Source organism: Delphinapterus leucas, chromosome 2 (genome assembly GCF_059928025.1).
Source record: "Delphinapterus leucas isolate spDelLeu-1000000601 "Yukka" chromosome 2, BTC_Dleu_Yukka2, whole genome shotgun sequence".
Classification (NCBI taxonomy): domain Eukaryota; kingdom Metazoa; phylum Chordata; class Mammalia; order Artiodactyla; family Monodontidae; genus Delphinapterus; species Delphinapterus leucas.
This window is the reverse complement of record NC_143130.1, coordinates 20628032-20646509: the sequence shown is the minus strand read 5'-3', so window position 1 is coordinate 20646509 and position 18478 is coordinate 20628032. Positions and strand designations below refer to the sequence as shown.

The following is an 18478-nucleotide window of genomic DNA, read 5'->3' as shown; positions in this document are numbered from 1 at the left end:
GCAGGAACAAGCACTGTAGATTCTAGTTATTTTACGGCTGGGGAGAAAAATAGCCATGGAGAGTTCTGTGGGTCTCAGGGGAGACATTCACAGAAATATACATTGTCTTCTGTATGTTACACTTGAGGTGGAATCTCTGATAAGAATCCACAAGTCACAACTTAAAGTCTCGAAGGTTTGATACAAATAAGAAATCCAATGCAAGTGTTTAAATTTTACTTCATATACACAGTTGAATATTCCCAGAGTAACAGAGCATTTGTTTTTGTTCATCATTAACAGTTACTAAGTAGTTTGTACAGGATTTGGGTATATTTGTTTGCATTTGAATAGCATGAGTGTATATTTATACATCTATTTTTTAACTACCCAGAAGAGATGAGGTATATTTATTTGCTGACATTTCGAGCTGTTGGAATCTAGTTGCTAATTTGCCCTGGGTGTGAGAATTTTACTATTTGCTGCTTAGAAATCAAGGCTCATGTTTGAAACACAGAGCCGGAATGGGTAGATGCCCTAAGTCAAGATAGACAAGGAGAAAATGTAAAATCGCAACTTTTTATTTTAGAAAATGCAAACTAGGTCTTGCGCATTTCAACACCCACCCCCCACCCCACCCCCCGCCCCCCGCCCCGTGGCTTAAAAAAAGAAAGTACCCAGCCTCCTTCCCCTGGACTCCATTTTAAAAATAAATAAACCAATCCATCAGTAAATCTTTCTGCTGTGGTCAGATTAGCAGGTCAGCACTGTAAGTAAAAAGCAACACGAGATAAAAACCAAAGAGAGAAGTTGTTGATTTCATGTACTACTGAGAACAGTGTCGTCCTGTGGCAGTTCTCGTAGACTGTGTTGGTTTAACAAGCGTCCAAACCTTTTGTCTTGTTGTTTTTTGTCTTTCCTGCTCCCTGTCCCCTTGTTTCCCACAGGCTGTGCGTTTGTCACATTTTCTACAAGGGCAATGGCACAGAATGCAATCAAAGCCATGCATCAGTCTCAGACCATGGAGGTACTGTATCATCTGCCCTTTCTTTGTTTTCTTTGTGCAAATGGTGGGGAATGGAAAGCAATTCTCTCCTGTGTGGATTGTTCACATGACAATCACAGATGTAAACTTTCACCATCTCTCTCTCTCCATTCATTCATATTCCTTCTTCCTTAATCTCTCTCCTCCTCCCTCTCTCTCTCTCTCTCTCCCTCTCTCTCTGAATTTTTCCCCTGATGACTGGAAATGCACTTAGTGTAAAACCTTCCACTTGCTCTACGTTCCTTTTTGAGCCTTTTATTGCAGTGGCCCAGGTCCTGCTGTGTAAAGTTCATGATGCAATTTAAACGGAGCATCCTTCTATACCTCAAGAATCAAGTACGTTCCCCAGCCCCAGGGGTGGGATGGGTAGAACATTACCAGACCCCATTCCAAATTGCAGCCGGCCCTGTGCAAAATCACAGGGTTCTTTCATTTCTTTTTTATTTTCTTTTTGATGCGGGGTCAAGTTATCTTTAATCGAGACAAACAGAATTGTTTTTGCCTCAAGAATGTTGGAGAAAGTTAAGACTTCTCCCACCTCATTGAACCAGTGCAAATGTTCATGTATGAGAGTCCCCCGAGAAATTAGATTTTCACCCTTACTAAAAAATGAACAATAACCCAGAACCTCAAAGGCTCAAATGTGATCTCCTAATGAGAGATAGTGGCTTTCGGGGAAGAGAAATAGGCTGGCGTGGGTCCACAAATGTAGACAATGGCTCTGTACTTTGAGTCTGTGATTCGGGTCATGGCCTTTCAGAATTTTGCACAAAAACACTCCAAGAGTGATATGCTGTTACTTATTCTGTATTGTCTGATAGAATCCTTTGGGAGTGCATGTTCTGCTGTATTATGTAAAACTGTATCTTTGTGTATGGGTGATCTTTTCTGGAGGTGGCTTTGTAGTGTTACCTGAAGTTAACGTTTTTCATCTTTTGGAAAAAAAATTGTTTTCAGTTTTATTTAATGTGCCAAAAAGTTCTTTATTGATCGTTTGAGCTTCTTTTTTGCCTCCACTCTTGGGGGGGGTTTAATTTTTTTTTGTTGTTCATTTGTTTGTTTTTTGCAATGCTGCATCTCCCGAAGCATGCCGGGAGCTTAGTGATCTTTATGGGTCTTGTCTTGTGGGCAACCTTTCTCTAGGGAGCCAAAGGGTGGGTGGAAGCGGGGGGTAAAGAGTGTGCATGGCATTGTCATTAAGTGTTTACTGTACTTTTCTGAGTTTTGATATCAGCATTGCAAAGCCTATTGTCTTTTTCGAACTTCCTTTTGACTTCCATATTCCTAACATATCTTATATAATCACTGTGTTTTCCTTTCAGTGCAATGCATTTTTAAGACACTCACACACCCCTACGTGAAGGCAAGCTCAGGTGAAAATCGGCCACAATAAGGGAGAAATAGCAGGATTTGAAATGTCTAGGAATCCAATCTTGAACAACATGCAGTCACACACGTGATCATGTTTTTGTCCCCTCCCCCTACCCTTTCCCTTACCTTGGGGAGCTCCATTATCGGGGATCAGCCTGGTTTCCAGCTTCATATCAGTCTGGAGATGAAATGAAAGTACTGTTAAGAAAAAGGAAGTCTTGACCTGTATTTATTATCTTCCATATATATATGTGTTTCATTCTTAAAGATTTTTATTTCCTGTAATTGAGTGATTTGTACCTAAATTGGTCTCACCTTAGATGATTTTGTAACCTCAATTCTTTCAGCTCTGTTGGAAACATTGCCACCCCAGTTCCTTCACCCAGGGCCCCCCGCCCGAGGGGGAGGTCTGTGTTCTCCTGGGTCCCTACGGAAGGAGAGCACGAGAAAACACAGCAGAACTGGGTATGAACCCGAACCAAGAAAGTAACAGGCTCTCAGAGTGAAAAGAATTTGCTGTAGAGAATGGGGCATATGTATTCTTCAGAAATCCTTGATCCTTTGTTAATACTGCTATTATCAGAAATCAGATCTGATGCACTTGTTTTTAAATCTGGACATCCATGCTTAATCAGAGGAGCCCTCAGACACTTAAATTTCTTGTTTAATTCAAAAATATTGACATTTAAACAGAAGATTACATATTATGCAGTCTCATTACGCTTGTACCACTGCAGTTTGTTTTCTTTTTTTGAATTAATTACATTATTTTCAGGACTCTGGCTTACGTCTTCCACCAAGATGTATGATCTAAGAGATGTGAATTCAAAACGATGTCACTGTTAAAGTTTAAAAGAACATGTTATTTTAAAAATCATTAATCTTTATATGGTACCTTGATTTTCCCACTTTCCTCCAATCTCTCCCCACCCTGTTTTCCCCTTTCATGGTTTATACAAGTCATTTTTGAACTATAATCATTGGCCTGATTTTCTGCTTTTATATCATTTTTTGGTATTTAAGGAAGAAAAAAGCCAACCGTAAATGAACTGTTAGGAAGAGATGCTATAATTTGTTATGGGACAAATTTGATACAATAACAACCCTTTGCATGCAAAACCCTTGCTGTCTGTAATTTCCATCTTCAGAGTGGTTTTGCTGTCTTTAAAGTGATGAAACGCTGAAACACGGAGCAGATGAAGAACAATGAAGTATAGATTTTTTAAACGGTGGAAACATTACTTTTATGCAGTTTACTGACGCTTAACATCTGTGCCATGACTGTGACTCCCAGAGCTGAAGACCAGTCTGCTGGAGGTTCAACACCCAGTCACCTCACTTTTCTCACATGTTGGGGGGTAACAGCAGGCATGATAGCTTCACGTATGCATAGTTCCATCCCCAGTAGCTACCCAACGTGATAAGAAAAAAATGCAACTCTGTTTTCTAGGAGAAAGAAAAATAACCCAAAGGGAAGGGACAAGCTCATTTAAATAGGAATATTAAATTTCTGGGAGGAGAAGAGAGAGGTCTGTTATCATGCTGAGTTTCAATAAAAAGTGGGGTTTTTTTTTAACCACTTGGGTAGAATTAACTTCTTTTTATCTCAGCAAAATTTCACAGCTTTAATTGTGATGGGATGTTTAGCAAGCAAAACAGAGAGGGAAGAGAGTTGGTTTCTGCTGAGTATTTGCCAAGTGGCGAATGTTGAAAAGCTGCTTTCGAAAGGAAGTCCTCCTGCCTGAGGTGTCAGGCCCTTACTTTCCCTAATGATTTTCTCCGTATCAGACATGAGTTGGTCCTGTTATATATAACCCTTGGCCATTTCTCACTCACTGCCTCTGCTCCTGCCTTTTAGAGGAAACGAACGCAGAAGCTCCTAGAACAGCGAGACTGATTAGGAAAAGAAGCTAAGTAGACACATCGCCTCCTGCCATCCGAGATGTGTCTCCTTGGACCAGATTGCTTCTGATATTTTCTTTTTGATTTGTTGTAGCTCCTGGGATTACAGCTAGAGTAGATGCGATACAGAAGGAGGAGAACCCCTTCTGAAAACATGGGGACAGTGACATTGGTCCATGCCCGTGTCCCCTGAAAATCTCCTTCCTTCATCCATGTTCCTAAAATGAAACCCACTTCTCCCGATTATATTGCTGGGTCGGTATGATTCCTACAGTTCCAAAGTTCAAAAATACTTAACGTTGGAAAGAGTGGGAGAAGAAGACATGAGCGACAGGCATTTTCATTCCCATTACAACATTTCGTTCCCCTCCTTTGTCCCCTGCTCACACGCGGAAACAGGCAGACACACCAGGACAAGTCCATCTTTCAGACAAGCGAACCGTGAAGCTTAATTAAAGGACAATGATAAGGTCTCTTGTCTCTGAGGAGGTCCTGGGATGGTGGAAGGAAGACCCATGAAGAGAGGAGGAGAGGCAGTGTGATAATCAGAGCACGAGCACAAGTGGCTTCATCGATCACCAGAGCCCCAAAGACACCAGTGACAGGATCTGGAATTTTCTGTTGATGGTACTATTCAGAGAAGAAGAAGGACCATCAAACCATTTAAAAACGAGGCCAGACCATCCCCCTGTGCTCCAGAATAGTTCAGAAAGCTAGGCCCCGAGCTGACTGAGTGTCCTGAGCGGAGTGGGCCAGGCTGTAACCCCCTCTCCACTTTCCGCTGTGTCTGACCACAGGGCTGCTCTTCACCGATTGTGGTGAAGTTCGCTGACACTCAGAAGGACAAGGAGCAAAGGCGTCTCCAGCAGCAGCTGGCGCAGCAGATGCAGCAGCTCAACACTGCCACCTGGGGGAACCTGACGGGTCTGGGCGGCCTCACCCCGCAGTACCTGGCGGTAAGTTCTTGGGGGGGGGGCGTGGGGGGAGCATGTGGTCCCCAGGAGAGAGGAGCACACCCGGTGGAGCTCTTACAGGCTCCTTGGCCCCTGAGTGCACCAAAAGCTCGTCTTCGACATTATGAATGCCGGGAAATTCCTGAAATCAGCGTCGATGAAGAATATTTTTCCAGGTGAAGCTGACAGGAACGGGACTCTTCATTCTAGCTGCATGGAGGCTGAGCGGGGCCCCACAGGGCTGAGTGTCTAACCAGTGTTTCCGCACAAACTCCAGCCTCGGCAGGGGTGCGGCATGCGTGATAGATGATGACTTAACGGCTCTGAGGCAGCCGTGGTTGGCTCTCTCACCACCTCCCTGCTCTGTCCATTCCACATCAGGACCTCAGATGGAACTTTCCTTCACTGGGTCCTCCCCGTGGAGCGATGTCAACTAAATTCAGATGTTTCTTCATCTATTTGAAACCCAAAACTCAGATCCTGTTTTCAGGCCAAATAGACCCAATTCTTTAACTAGCCCTTACATTTCATTGTTTCTAAACTTTCCACCTCCTTGTTTTTTTCTGTTGTGCTGCCTGTTTTACTTCGCCAGTGTCTTTATTAAAATGCCATAATCAGAATGTGAGACAGTTCCTCCCAGGAAGATCACACAGCGTGAGCAGTGACCCCTATTGTGGACTTTAAAATATCTTAATGTAGCTTGAGGGCAATGGAAGGCAGCTCGTACTCCTCTTAAGGTTTTATTTATTTTTACTTGAACTACTGCTAAAGCATGCTACTCTACCCCCCTTTTCTGCTTTGGAACCTAAATGCTGGACTACACATTATTAATATAATTTCATAGTGTGCCTTTGGACCTTTTATTCTAGCGTGTGTGTGTGTGTGTGTCCGTGTGTGTGTCCATCCGTCCGTCCTAATTCTCTCCTGACGTTTGAACTGTCCCTCTCAGGATTGTATGACCCATTCCATACTTTGTAGCAGAACCAATACTGTTCTGTAAAAGAGTCCTTCCTGTGACCTTGAAAGGTAAGATCACCGTGCTTCTACAAGTGAGGAAAGGGAGAGGCTTAAGGGAGAAATGGGGGGGGGGATAAACTGGGAGATTGGGATTGACATACACACACTACTATATATAAAACAGATAACTAATAAGGACCTACTGTATAGCACAGGGAACTCTACTCGATACACTCACTGTACTGGCCTATATGGGGAAAATATCTAAAAAAGAGTGGATATATGTATATGTATAACTGAATCACTTTACACCTGAAACGAACACAACGTTGTAAATCAACTGTACTCCAATAAAAATTTTAAAAAGGTTATGTAACTTTACCCCAGGTCATGACACTGGTGGTCAAGCAGGATTTCAGCCCTCTATGGGTTCTCTCCATCCGGCGGGGCTGCTTCTCCAAGGACAGATGTGACTCACATTCCTCTTTTATCCACCCCACCCCACTGCCTGTTGTTGTCTGCCATGTAATTGCTACTCAAGACATGTCTGGATGTCTTGCTGGAGAAGCGTGCCTCTCCTGTCTTCCCCTGAGTTATTAATACAAGCAGTGACCAAGTTTGCTGCCACCTTCTAGCCGTTTCTCCATCTTATCCACAAAGAGATGAGAGATGAGAGATTTCATCACATGTCTTGCTGAAATCTGTATGTGCTTGCCATATCTTTTTCTTGGTCTATCGGTCTACAAACTTCATGAGAAAAAAAAATGAGTCTAGCTGAACAATCATTTGTTTTTCACAAACGTGTGTTTCTCAGTTGTTCACAGATCATCGCCTTAAGTACAAGAATTTCTATCAGAGATTGACGTCAGGCTCACCTTTTCGTAGTTCCTAAGAATCCAGCTTCCTGCTCCACCATGTCTGAAAACCAAGACACACGTGCCTAGCCCTGGTCTCCTGGACCATCTCCCATGCCCCAGGGCTCACCGAAATCTCTGGCACGTGTTTCTTTGATCACATCTGAAAATTATTTCTGAATCCTGAAAGAGAATTCATCCCCGCCTCATTGATAAGAACGTGTTCTTACACGCTCTGAACTACGTTTTCCCCTACCGAGGGCTTCCATTCTTTCTCTGCCAAGTTTGCTCTACCCCTTTCGATCGGAAGCCCATTTCTCTGAAAAGACCCTTGGCCTTTAAGGCATCCCCTGCCTCTGTGTTGAGGGTAGATTCTGACTGTGGCTCACCAAAGAGTGGTTGTCAGTGGGAAGAATCCACGGAAGTAGTTTAATGACACTCCAGGTATTGCCACTTACTAACCAGTAAAGATTATTAATCCCTCAGAGTATCTTCAAAGCTAATTGAACTTGACTAAACTTTAATTTTTTTAAATATCTAATATAGGAGAGAGTAAGGGCTTGCAACCACAAGAGAATGGGAAACCCAAGAAATCAAACCAAGATAAGGGATTTCTCTCTGTCAAAACAGATAATTCCTAGCTTCTTCCTCTTTCTCATTCTGTGTGTCTGTGTGTGTGTGTGTGTGTGTGTCTCTGTGTAATGTCTAGGTAGTATACTACCCTGAGTCGAGAAGGATGAATGAAAGTTGCAGACGTATGTCTGGGAACTGTTCATGTTTGGTTTTGTCTTTTTTTTTAATTTTATTTATTTTTTGGTTGCGTTGGGTCCTCGTTGCTGTGTGCGGGTTTTCTCTAGTTGCAGCGAGCGGGGGCTACTCTTCGTTGCGGTGCGCGGGCTTCTCATCTGGGGTGGCTTGTTGTGGAGCACAGGCTCTAGGCCTGTGGGTTTCAGTAGTTGCAGCACATGGGCTTCAGCAGTTGTGGCACGCGGGCTCAGTAGTTGTGGCCACAGGCTTAGTTGTTCCGCAGCATGTGGGATCTTCCTGGACCAGGGATCAAACCTGTGCCCACTGCATTGGCAGGCGGATTCTTAACTGTTGTGCCACCAGGGAAGGCCCACAGCTGTTCATGTTAATCCCCATAGGGATTACATTAATCATCGTAACTAAGACAAGTTGAATCAGCCACCGATATTCCACTCTACTTGGTGCTTTTAAGTCAATTGCTAGATGCCCATTTCTGAGTCACATCCAGTTGTAGAGTTTCCTTCTTCTTAAGCTGAGGAGACCTACCATTACCTGGAGGAGTGGCAGTGCTCTCTGTTAGGTTTTGCAGCACTCCAAACAAATTCTGAGAGCTTATTTTTTAAATAGTGAATTCATCTGGTTCCTCCTAAGCTCATAGTACCATAGCAGTTTTTTAATAATAAATTTGGTGTATCTATGCTTTTAGCATCCATGGACTTTTGAGTATAGGAGATAACTCCACACTTGCCCCCAGGTACAAACTGCGGCTGTATTGATCAACCAAAAGGAGAATATCAATAAGCCTAGTCAAACAGTATAGCACCTAAGTTAACCTATAATTCAATTGATGTGGACGAATAAAGGAGTGCTTTCGAACAGTAACCACATGCCTTTACCTTGTGGTATCCACCGTTTCTATATGGGGGATTAAATGTATTTTTGGAAGCTCTAGGAACAAAATACAGAGACCTTTTCACAGCTGTCTTCATTTCTTTTTGAAAAGATGCTGATATATTTATAATGCGTAGCATCAACATACATAGCACCAGAGACTTGTGAGCTTTGACAAGTAGTATGTTGCTCTCTGCCAACGAAGACCACCTTAAAATGGGTGACCGTTGTCTTGGTCATGAAGTCATGACAGTGACTCTACGGCTGCAGATACATACACTTAGGTCTGTAGGTATTACAGTGATTTCTCTGTTAGCCCAAGGGTCAGTGAATCTGTACCTCTCTAATGAAGGTTGTAGGACACTGAGCTGTGAAGGAAAGCGGAGGAGACCTAGGGTTGGACCGCGATTGACAGAGATGAGTTATGGGAACTACTAGGCTCCAGAGAGAGAGCATTAGTCACGCCGTGTTGGTTCCCATAGATCTAACACCTGGTTGTTAAAAAGTAAATTGATGAATTGTTTTAAGGCAGCTACGTTATTGAGTTTCCCCAATGTCTGTGTTTTTTAATAGAGATTAGACATTAACATGGATTTATAGCCCCAACTCTCGGAACCTTCAGCCCATTAACAGGCAGCAGCAACCAACTATGTAAATGTAAAGGGAACCGGACGTGCCCTCAGTGGACTTGGGAAGTTCCCTTGACAGTACGTTTCCAAGCTCCACTTCATTTTGACAGTACCTTTCTCTTTTCTTTTGCAGCTTCTGCAGCAGGCCACCTCCTCCAGCAACCTGGGTGCATTCAGTGGCATTCAGCAAATGGCTGGTAAGTCATGAAGCGAGCCTTGCCTTTTGACCGTGCTGTTGTCTGAATTTGGGATGGGTTCAGAAGCTGGGGAAAAGACGAACAAAGAGTAACTACCGGTCCTAGTTGCTTTCTGGCTTAGGTGTTAAAATTAGAGTCAGCTGCTCAGAAGTTGATCTTCTAACTCTGGCATCTCCAACAGTTATGAGAAAATTTGGGGGGCTGAGAATTCCTGCACAGTACCCTCCAGAGTTGTGTTTATTATTTTTTTTAAATGGGTTTGCTGGCTGGGGGATTTCCAACAAGCTTCCTATATCCAGGGCAGCTGCCATGATTGACATCCCTCTAGAATTTTAATAATAGGCAGTCAATAAGAATGTTTTGACCTTCGTAATGAAAGTCAGGCTTGCACGCCTATCTCTGATACCGTTTGCAGTCCCTTGATAACCACAGACAATTAACAGGGTGCCTTTTTTTTTCTTTTTAACTTCAGAACCCCAGTTGACAGAATTGCACATCAGAATCTTTTATGGGAAAGTAGAATCTTTGTTCTTGAGCAAAATCAAAGTGGGACTGGATTTGAAAGCCGGCTCATGAAGGATTGCTTTGTATTATGAGCTGTGTCAGTAGTAACTGAGGGGCAGTGATTAGTGAAAGGTCAGTCCTGCAGTGTCACCTTCCAGGCTCACATCCTAACCCACACCACGGGGCCAGGGAAGGCAGCCCGCACGATGAATCAGAGCACGGGTGCCAGGAACCTGCCGCGAGGAGCAGTGAGGAAGCTTCTTCCTTGCTTGATTCCGAAAAGATAGAGGAGCGCAGGCAAGGAGAACAGATTTTGGGCGTATTAGAATTGAGCACAGTTTGTTTTCATCAAGGACACACTGAGTCAATGAAATGAACCCAGGATGTACAGAATAAAAGCTTGATTTCCTTATTTGTCACTATGAAAACTCCTTTTTTCCTTTTTTTTCCCCCCTCCCACATGCATGTCCTTGTGGGGTTTTTTTTCCTTGTTTCACTTTGAATGGATCTGGAGACCCTTGGAATGAGCACGTGCAGATCTCTGTTCCTGTATGTCCAGTTGTTGTCAGCCCAGCCTTTCGTGGTGACCTCCAGGGTTAATGGTAACTTGTCTGATGGGACATACTCGCCTACAGTAAAAACAATGCTCAGTTACCCGTGGGGCTTTAAATCTGGCACCCCCAGCTTGTCCTATTGTAATAACACTTTTAGATTATTACGGGAAAAAATACATGTTAAAATAATGAATAGTGAAACCGTCCAGCAGAATGTTGATGAATACATTTGGGGAAGCTGGCCTTGGAGCTGAGCATCGCCTTGAACAGTTGATTTATTTTTAGTTCTGTGAAGGGGATTGGAGAGACAGAGCTAAAATATTCAGAGAGTTTTCTACGTTTTAAAAAGAGAAAACCTTCCAGATTGCAAGCTCTGAGAGAAATGCTGAGATGTGTTGCATTTTCCGCCAGTGCAAGATTTGGTTTTCTTCTTCTAATCGAGGGGACCCACCCAGATCCAGAATTAGAGTCTTTCCTTAGAGGAAGCCTCAGGCTCTCCCGTTCCCACAGTTGAATTATGCAAAGAAGGTCACTGGGTCCTGAGGCTATGGCCAGGCATGTTTTCTCGGGTGGACGGTGCGCCTTGTCACTCTTCATTAGACCACAGGCGCCCGTGGCTCGCCAGGTCAGGTCAGGATGGTAGCATCTGTACGCCGTGTGCTCACTTAAAAACGGAGGGTATCTGGGAATCACCTGAGAAGGCGCATGGGGCAGATGGCTAATTTAAAGGTGGTCTGTGAATGCGCTCGGCTCTCCAAAATACCCCTTTCTCGAACCTTTGGCATTAAATTCAGCACCGAGGCTGCCCAGGCTGTGCATTCGAAGGCCGAGTGGCCCATTTTCCACCGTCACCTCGAGTAGTGAGGACCAAGGACATGGATGTCAGGGTTCCGTCTGCTTGGCCATTTCTATAACAAGTATCCTTCATTCCTGTGGAAGATCAGGTCTCATCATCCCAAGTGTTGGAAGCATAGTGGTTTGGGGTATTTTTTTTCAACCAAGTGCTCTTGGCCCCCTGCTCTTTCACCTTCTCCCAAGAGTAGGGCTTAACTTTTGTCACCGCCAGTCACCTAAGCCAGCCTCAGAAAGTGGGTGGATCATAGAGGCCCCTTCTTGGAGGACGTTTCCCCAGAGCACCGACTTGTGGGACGGGGGGGCCCCTCTTCCGCGTTCCCCTAAAAACCCTCTCTTCCTTCCCCTCCTCCCTCACCTCTGAATCACTGATGCTCCGAGAGGGCGTGGCCTCAGCCCTCACTCCTCTAAGTGGCACTTGTGACTCTTTTTGCGTGGATGAGTAAGTAAATTTATAATTTGGCAGGTGCAAATTTATGTGTTGGATACAGTCCCAATGAAGCTTAAGTGAAATACCTGGTTTTTTCATTAAGAAATTTGACTTTAGCCCGCTGTCTAAGCCACAGAGCATTACACAACCTAGCGACTGTATCTTCGTGAATGAGTTGTCAAAGACTTGGGATCAGCGACTTGGTACAGCGTCGTACATGTTACACAGCCCGTGGTATTGACGTACACGGTGGAAGCAACATGAAGGAGCCCAAGAGGTGGTTCATCCCGAAGCACCCCTGGGTTTACGATGCTGGTAAGTTGAGTGAGATTGTGGCAGAGTGAAAGCGGGCACCTCCACAATGCAGATGCCACGTTCATTGTCCTCCAGGGCCAGAGAATAAACTCCACGTGGAAAATTCGAGTACTGCAGCTGAGGGCACCATCACCAAGGAGTGAAATATCATTCGGAAAACAAGAGCACTGTGTTTGTGAACAGCTCTCAGAACAGAATGGTCTGTCCTTCAGGAAATTGAGGTGTCTCACTAGAGTCTAAAATGTCTCATTTTCTGTTTGAGGAGAAAATAAAAGAAAGCTGGAAAAAAACAAAAAAAAAAAAAATTAGGAGGAGACAAGTTCCTAAGTACTTACATCAATAAAATTGAATGAGACATCAACTATACTACTTTTAAAAAACAAAAAAACAAAAAAACCCCCACCGTTTTCCTTTCAAACTGAAAATAACTTCAGGCATGTTTTATGATTTTATAAAAGGGAACCTTTACTAAATCTGAAATTTAAAAAGCAGAAAATAGATTAGTAAGGATAAAATTTTTATAAGCTGACTGCTTTTATGTGCATCCTTCAAGTCGATTGATTTCACTTTCCCTCTCATAACTTCTGATAAAAATGTGTCCATTTCTCACTCAACTGTGGTATCCCATGAATTTCTGAAATCTCAAAAACGTGGGGTCTGTGTTCAGGCCAAGGGTCTGGATTTTTCCTGTAGAAGAAGGAATTAAGGGGAAAGTGGCTTTCCGGTTTTTCACTTATTTATAACAACTGTCATCTCAAAAAAGCATCGTGTTAGCAAAACAAGGGCAGTATTGCACAAGTTTGTTTTTCACAGAGCTTCTTGAAATAATCATGGGGTTTATCCTCACAGCACAGCCAAGGACAAAACCACTACTTGTTACTACGTAACAGTTGGGAAAACGGAAGTACAAAAAGTTCGAATAAGTTCTGTGAGCTCATGGACCAGGAAATGGTATTATATGGATTAGGATACAGAATTCCCAAATATCATAACGCTTTATGAGATAGGGACCATTAGCATCCCGTTTTACAGATGGGGCAACTGAGGCAGAGAGAAGTTCATTAACAAACTTGCCCAGAGTCACTAAGCTAATAAATGGCAGATCCACATTACAAACTGATCCAAACCCCGAGCTCCCTTTGGCCTCCGCGTCTCCACAAATCCAGGTATGTTCTGTCAGCATGAGCCTCGGTGACTTGTCTGCACAAACGGTTGAAGAGGCCAAATAACAAACAACTCTGAGCCATCGATAAACAATGCAGGAGAACCCCAAAACTGCTCAAAAAGCAGCAATTGTGAGTCAGCCACAGGAAAAACCTCCTCCTTTCGCTCTGGACAACATTCCAAATTTATGAAGAGGGGGTTGTTTTTTGTCAGGGGAAGTATTTTTCAAGGGTGAGGGGTTGTTAGTAAGAGATTACAGAGATTAAGAAGCGATGGCCAAAGAAGAGCATCTTGTGATAAACAAGGGAAAACTGCTTCCCTTGACTTCTGATAGCTGGTAGTAATTCGCTTCCAGAATATCTGGCCTAAGTTTCCAAAGTCACAGTGAAATCACAGAGGGCAAATATTTTCCCAAAACAACAACATCGCAACTACTTTACCTGTTGGAGATCCCCTCCCGGCAAAGGTGGGCTTGGAATGTCTGTGACGAGCGGAGAAGAGGGAAGAAGACTTCAGCAAAAACTGTGCACTGGAGGCTGAGAACCTCACGTCAGGGACACACTTGGGAGGTGTGCAAACTGGGCCCACCAAGACCCCGAGTTCTTCCCACAGCCAAGCAGCCTCCTCCACCCACACTTCCTGCAAAAGGTGCCAACAGGCCTTCGGAGAATGTGCCTTTACCACCCCCATCTGTCACTTCTTAACAGACCTGATTGGCAAGCGCTTGTAACAACTGACATCTGTTCTCGCTCATTGAAATGCAGATTTATGGTAATTGCTCCGAACAATAAGACAGAATTACCTAAGGTGAACATTAAATTAAATTTTCACGCTCTTCTCCTTATAAATAATTTTTTTTTAATCTTAAGTTTCAAGTAGGCATAATGTGTATCTGTTTGGTACATAATTTCTTCGTTTGGAGAAGGGTTTTCTTTTCTCGAGTAATGAGTGAAAAGTTGAAGCCCTGTATTCCCCCAATTTTTTTTTTTTTTTTTTAGCCCTCTCGATCTCAGCACACTGTCGGATTTCCTAAAACTCGTCTAAGTGTTTTGCATTTCTCGTCACCCAGATTGTTGCCCCTGGTTTGACGGGTGCCCATCCGAGCAGCGTGCTTTGTGAGGTTAAATGGGGGTGGTTTTCTTCTCAGAGAAGAGCTATTTGCCAAACCAGAATCAGCATCACGCACCCACACACACCCCACGCCTCCCGTCCGGTGCCCTTTCAGGATCCTCGTGTGGGAGGAGCCGTGATGAGATGGGCTGGTGGGTGGAAAAGCAGAGGCGCTGTGGAAGGAACGGAGGAGGACGACAGGACAGGGTGTGCTCACAACAGAAACAGACGGAGAAACAACCAGAAATGTGAATTCAAAGTCAGCAGAGGCAGACACCCCCTTTCAGACAGCCTGGGGGGCCCAGGACTGGCCGGGCCCTGGTGGGTAACTCTGCCCGTCCAGGGGCTGAGTCTGCGGGAGCTGGAAGTCTGGAGAGACGGTGTTGTGGGTACCCGGAGAGCCTGGTACAGTTGAGGAGGTAGCGGATGAAGCTTGGGGTGTGTCCCCACGAAGCTTCCAAGCCGCTTTCCCAGCGTGGGACAGACGCCTTTCCCAGCAGCAGCGTGGCCCCCAAGCCCCTTCCCTAAATGGGAGGGGAGGGGAAGGGGGAGGGGAGATGTCCACACTACAGGTGAGGAGCCTCTGGCTCTGGGAACATCCGGGGCGGGAAGAGACAAAGCATCCGTCACGGAGGACGTGCGCTGCTGTCGGTGAAGAGTCCAGAGATTCTGCCCCACGAAAGTTGCCCAGGCTCTCACGGAACCCCAGATGCACCCCTGTGATTTGCCGATGTTAGCAGTGCTTAGAAGGCCCAGGAGTAGTGCAGGGGTGTCCTCCCTGGGACGGTTTCTTTCTGGGGGGATGGACTAGAGAATGGGCCTCGGGCCTCCACCTGGCCGGATAGAAGGACACCGTGCAGGGAACAGGTGCCTCTGTGGCCCCATGGCCCACGTCCAGGCGCAGCGAGACCCACGGGAGGTGGGCAGGTGCACCTGTCGAGTCCCCACGTGCGTGCTGCCCCCCAGTTTCCTAGCTCCAGCCTTGGCATGGAACCTGCCCTGGTGTCAGCCACCAGCTTACATGTTCTTGGAGAATCTCTAGTTGGTTTTGTTTTCTTTCGTTGGCTTGACTGTGTATTCATCTTGGTTCTGAGGGGGAGAAAGAGCCATCTTCTTTCATCCTTTTTCTGCATTCTCTGCGCCATCACTCCCGAGCTCTGATCTCTTCTCGATTCCTGTTGTCGCCACCACCAACCCCAGGCCTCTTTGTTCGATGGTTTTCTACCAGGACTCACGTGCATCACTTTTAGGCTATCTAGAGGCATTGGAAGTCCTCCAGCTTCTTAGGATCTGCTGCCAAAAAAGTGCATCCATCATACACATGCTTTTTCACAAAACTTCAGGGAGCTCAGAGGCACCACCCCCGCCCCCCGCCCATATCTCATCGGGGGAGAGCTCCAGTGAAGAGCCCCTGAGTTAAGTGACAAGCAGGAGGGAAGCTGCCACGTGACCCGCTCAGTGTTCAGAAGAGGGTGCGGCCCACCGTTCCCCGAGGATGCGTGGGCCGGGGTCTGTAATGTCTCGATTCTGAACATGGAGGGGAGAGGAAATGAGGGTAAGAAACTGAAGGGTTGATTGACTTCAAGACAAGATCTAGTGCCTGGTTAGCTGGGTTCTTAGCTGCTGACGCAGATCACAGGTTCAGTTCCTCTGGGGCTCAGGTGCCCGGAAGCCAAGCAGGGGCACCACTGTACATGCATCCTTGCACCCTGGGCTCCTGCTAACCAGGACCCACGCGTGCTCATGCCAGGCAGCATCCCTCACCCACGGCCGTTCTCTGCTGAGATTTCATCAGAAGGAGCAAGGCCATGATGGGCAAGTGTCAGGAGCTGGTGGACGTTTACATCTGATGTCCCGGCCCCTTTCCTGTGAAGCCCTGTGTGCGTCACCCCTTCCCTCCTCTCACTGCCTCCCCATGCCCCCCCACACTTCCCAGGTGGGAACCAAGAGGGACAGAGGCACAGGCGTGGGGAGGCTCGGGGGGCAGGGCAGGACCGAGAACCAGCCTCCTGTCCCCAGGCCTCTGACCTCCCGTGTTCTCTGTGGCGCGTAGGACTGCGAGAGTGCCAACATCACGTGGGTTTGTTACAAATACTAACTAAGCCTGATTAGTGTGTCCGGCGCGTGCTTTGTCCTTGGTGCCATTACCCTCATTACTGGGGGGTGATGCTGTTGTGACTATTATCCAGCTGATAAGAGTCTGCTCTGCCCTGGGAGTTGTTCTTTAGCTTCAAGTGTACGAAGCATTTACTCTCTTTACCCTCGAGGTCCGTTCAGTTTTACTCCTACTTCACAGCCAAGAAATCCAAGAGGCAGACAGTTAATGGGCTCAAGGCCAGGGAGGCTGGCAGAGGGGAGGCCGAGCCCGATTGGAGCCCAGATGTCCTGGAGGCGGAGCCCGTGCTGCCTCCAGTAAACGGTGTCCTTGTCACTGTTGTCACCAGCAGGGAGAGCTGTGCCTTCCAGGCCCGAGGAACACAGGACAGGTCGAAGGGAGGAATGTCGGGGTCGGGGCTGGGAACAGGACTGCACCCAGAAAAGTGAGGAGGAGAGGAGGGGGGCCTCCCGGAGCCCGCACGGAGGGCCACGAAGGGACAGACTAGGAGGACGGCCCTGCCTCTTCAGCTCCGCAGCCGCCCAGCGCTCCCCTGTCCTCTTCTCATCCCTGTCAGACCAGAGACGCAAGAGGGAGGGGATATGGGGATATATGTATATGTACAGCTGACTCACTTGGTTATAAGGCAGAAACTAACACACCATTGTAAAGCAATTATACCCCAATAAGATGTTAAAAATAAAAAACAAACACCAAAGACGCATGAGAATGAGCTTCTGGATCCAGGCCTGTTTCCAGAAATGGACTGGATTGTCCCCAGTCCCTGGTTCCCCTCCGTTCTGATCTCCAGCAGCCTCCTGGGGCGGGGAACGTCTTGTTCTCCCCACTTAATTCTGGGTGTGGGCCCCGGCTCTGGCCTGTCGCGGCCACGTGGTAACGGTTGGCTGGCCGGGCGGCACCTGTGGGTCCTCCTGCTGCTTCTCTCCATCTAATGCTCCCCCTCCCTCCCCTGTCCCCCCATTCCTTCAGATGCTGGGGTCACCACGGCCTCTCCTTCCCAGCTTCATCTCTGCTTCCTTTGGTCTGTTTTCTCCCCCTCAGTGCAGGGCGGTGGTTGGACAGAGTTGGCCCTGCCCGGTGTGGCACCCCAGAGCCCGGCCTTGGCAGCGGAGGCGGGGAGGGGCTGAGCGGGGCAGCCCCTCAGGGGTGAGGGGTGGAAGGGGGCACACAGGGAGAGGACGGCGGGACTCCGGGACAGCACTGAGTGTCGTGGGTGAGATGAGGAAAACACACGGTCCTAATGAGTATTTGTAGAAGGGATTAATTAACGGTTGAGGGAAACAGTCAATATTTGAAGCTGTTGTAGATACTAAAGAACTAAGAACAGAGAAAAACCTTGTTTGGGTCTGTAGACAGCGCTCTTTTTTTTATAAATTTATTTGTTTTATTTTTGGCTGTGTTGGGTCTTCATTGCTGCGTGCAGGCTTTCTCTAGTTGCTGTAGTGGGGGCTGCTCTTCATTGCGGTGCGTGGGCTTCTTAGTGCGGTGGCTTCTCTTGTTGTGGAGCACGGGCTCTAGGCACCCAGGCTTCAGTAGTTGTGGCTCACGGGCCTTGTCGCTCCGCAGCATGTGGAATCGTCCCAGACCAGGGCTCGAACCCATGTTCCCTGCATTGGCAGGCGGATTCTTAACCACTGCGCCACCAGGGAAGTCCCAACAGTGCTCTTTATAGCAGCGTGGGAACATTTCATGCTGTGTGTTGCCCTGTTCATTCATCTTCCATGGATCCGCAGTTCGGAACAGCGATGGGGGAGTTTACAGATAACATGCAGAAAGTGCGCATTAGACACAGACCGTCAGTCACCCTCCGAGGGAACGTGCCTCAGCCTCTGGAGGCTCTGTGAGGCTCTGACCCAGATGAGCGGGCTGAGCTCCTTCCAGCCCCAGAATTGGGCCGTGGCTCCGCCA

At 46.6% G+C, this 18478-nt stretch overlaps 1 protein-coding gene across 7 annotated transcripts in view; it reads left to right on the top strand.

Moving 5' to 3' along the window:
- Nucleotides 1-18478, top strand: part of CELF2 (CUGBP Elav-like family member 2) — a 309637-nt gene that overhangs the window by 241053 nt on the left and 50106 nt on the right. For 6 of the 7 annotated variants that reach the window (XM_089906516.1, XM_022580273.3, XM_030761776.2 and 3 more), the window contains 3 exons: nt 927-1006; nt 5095-5253; nt 9462-9525. In XM_089906516.1, the coding sequence (XP_089762642.1) occupies nt 927-1006; nt 5095-5253; nt 9462-9525 (303 nt within the window). The remainder of the gene's footprint in view (nt 1-926; nt 1007-5094; nt 5254-9461; nt 9526-18478) is intronic. The other variant, XM_089906517.1, reaches the window with a different exon arrangement.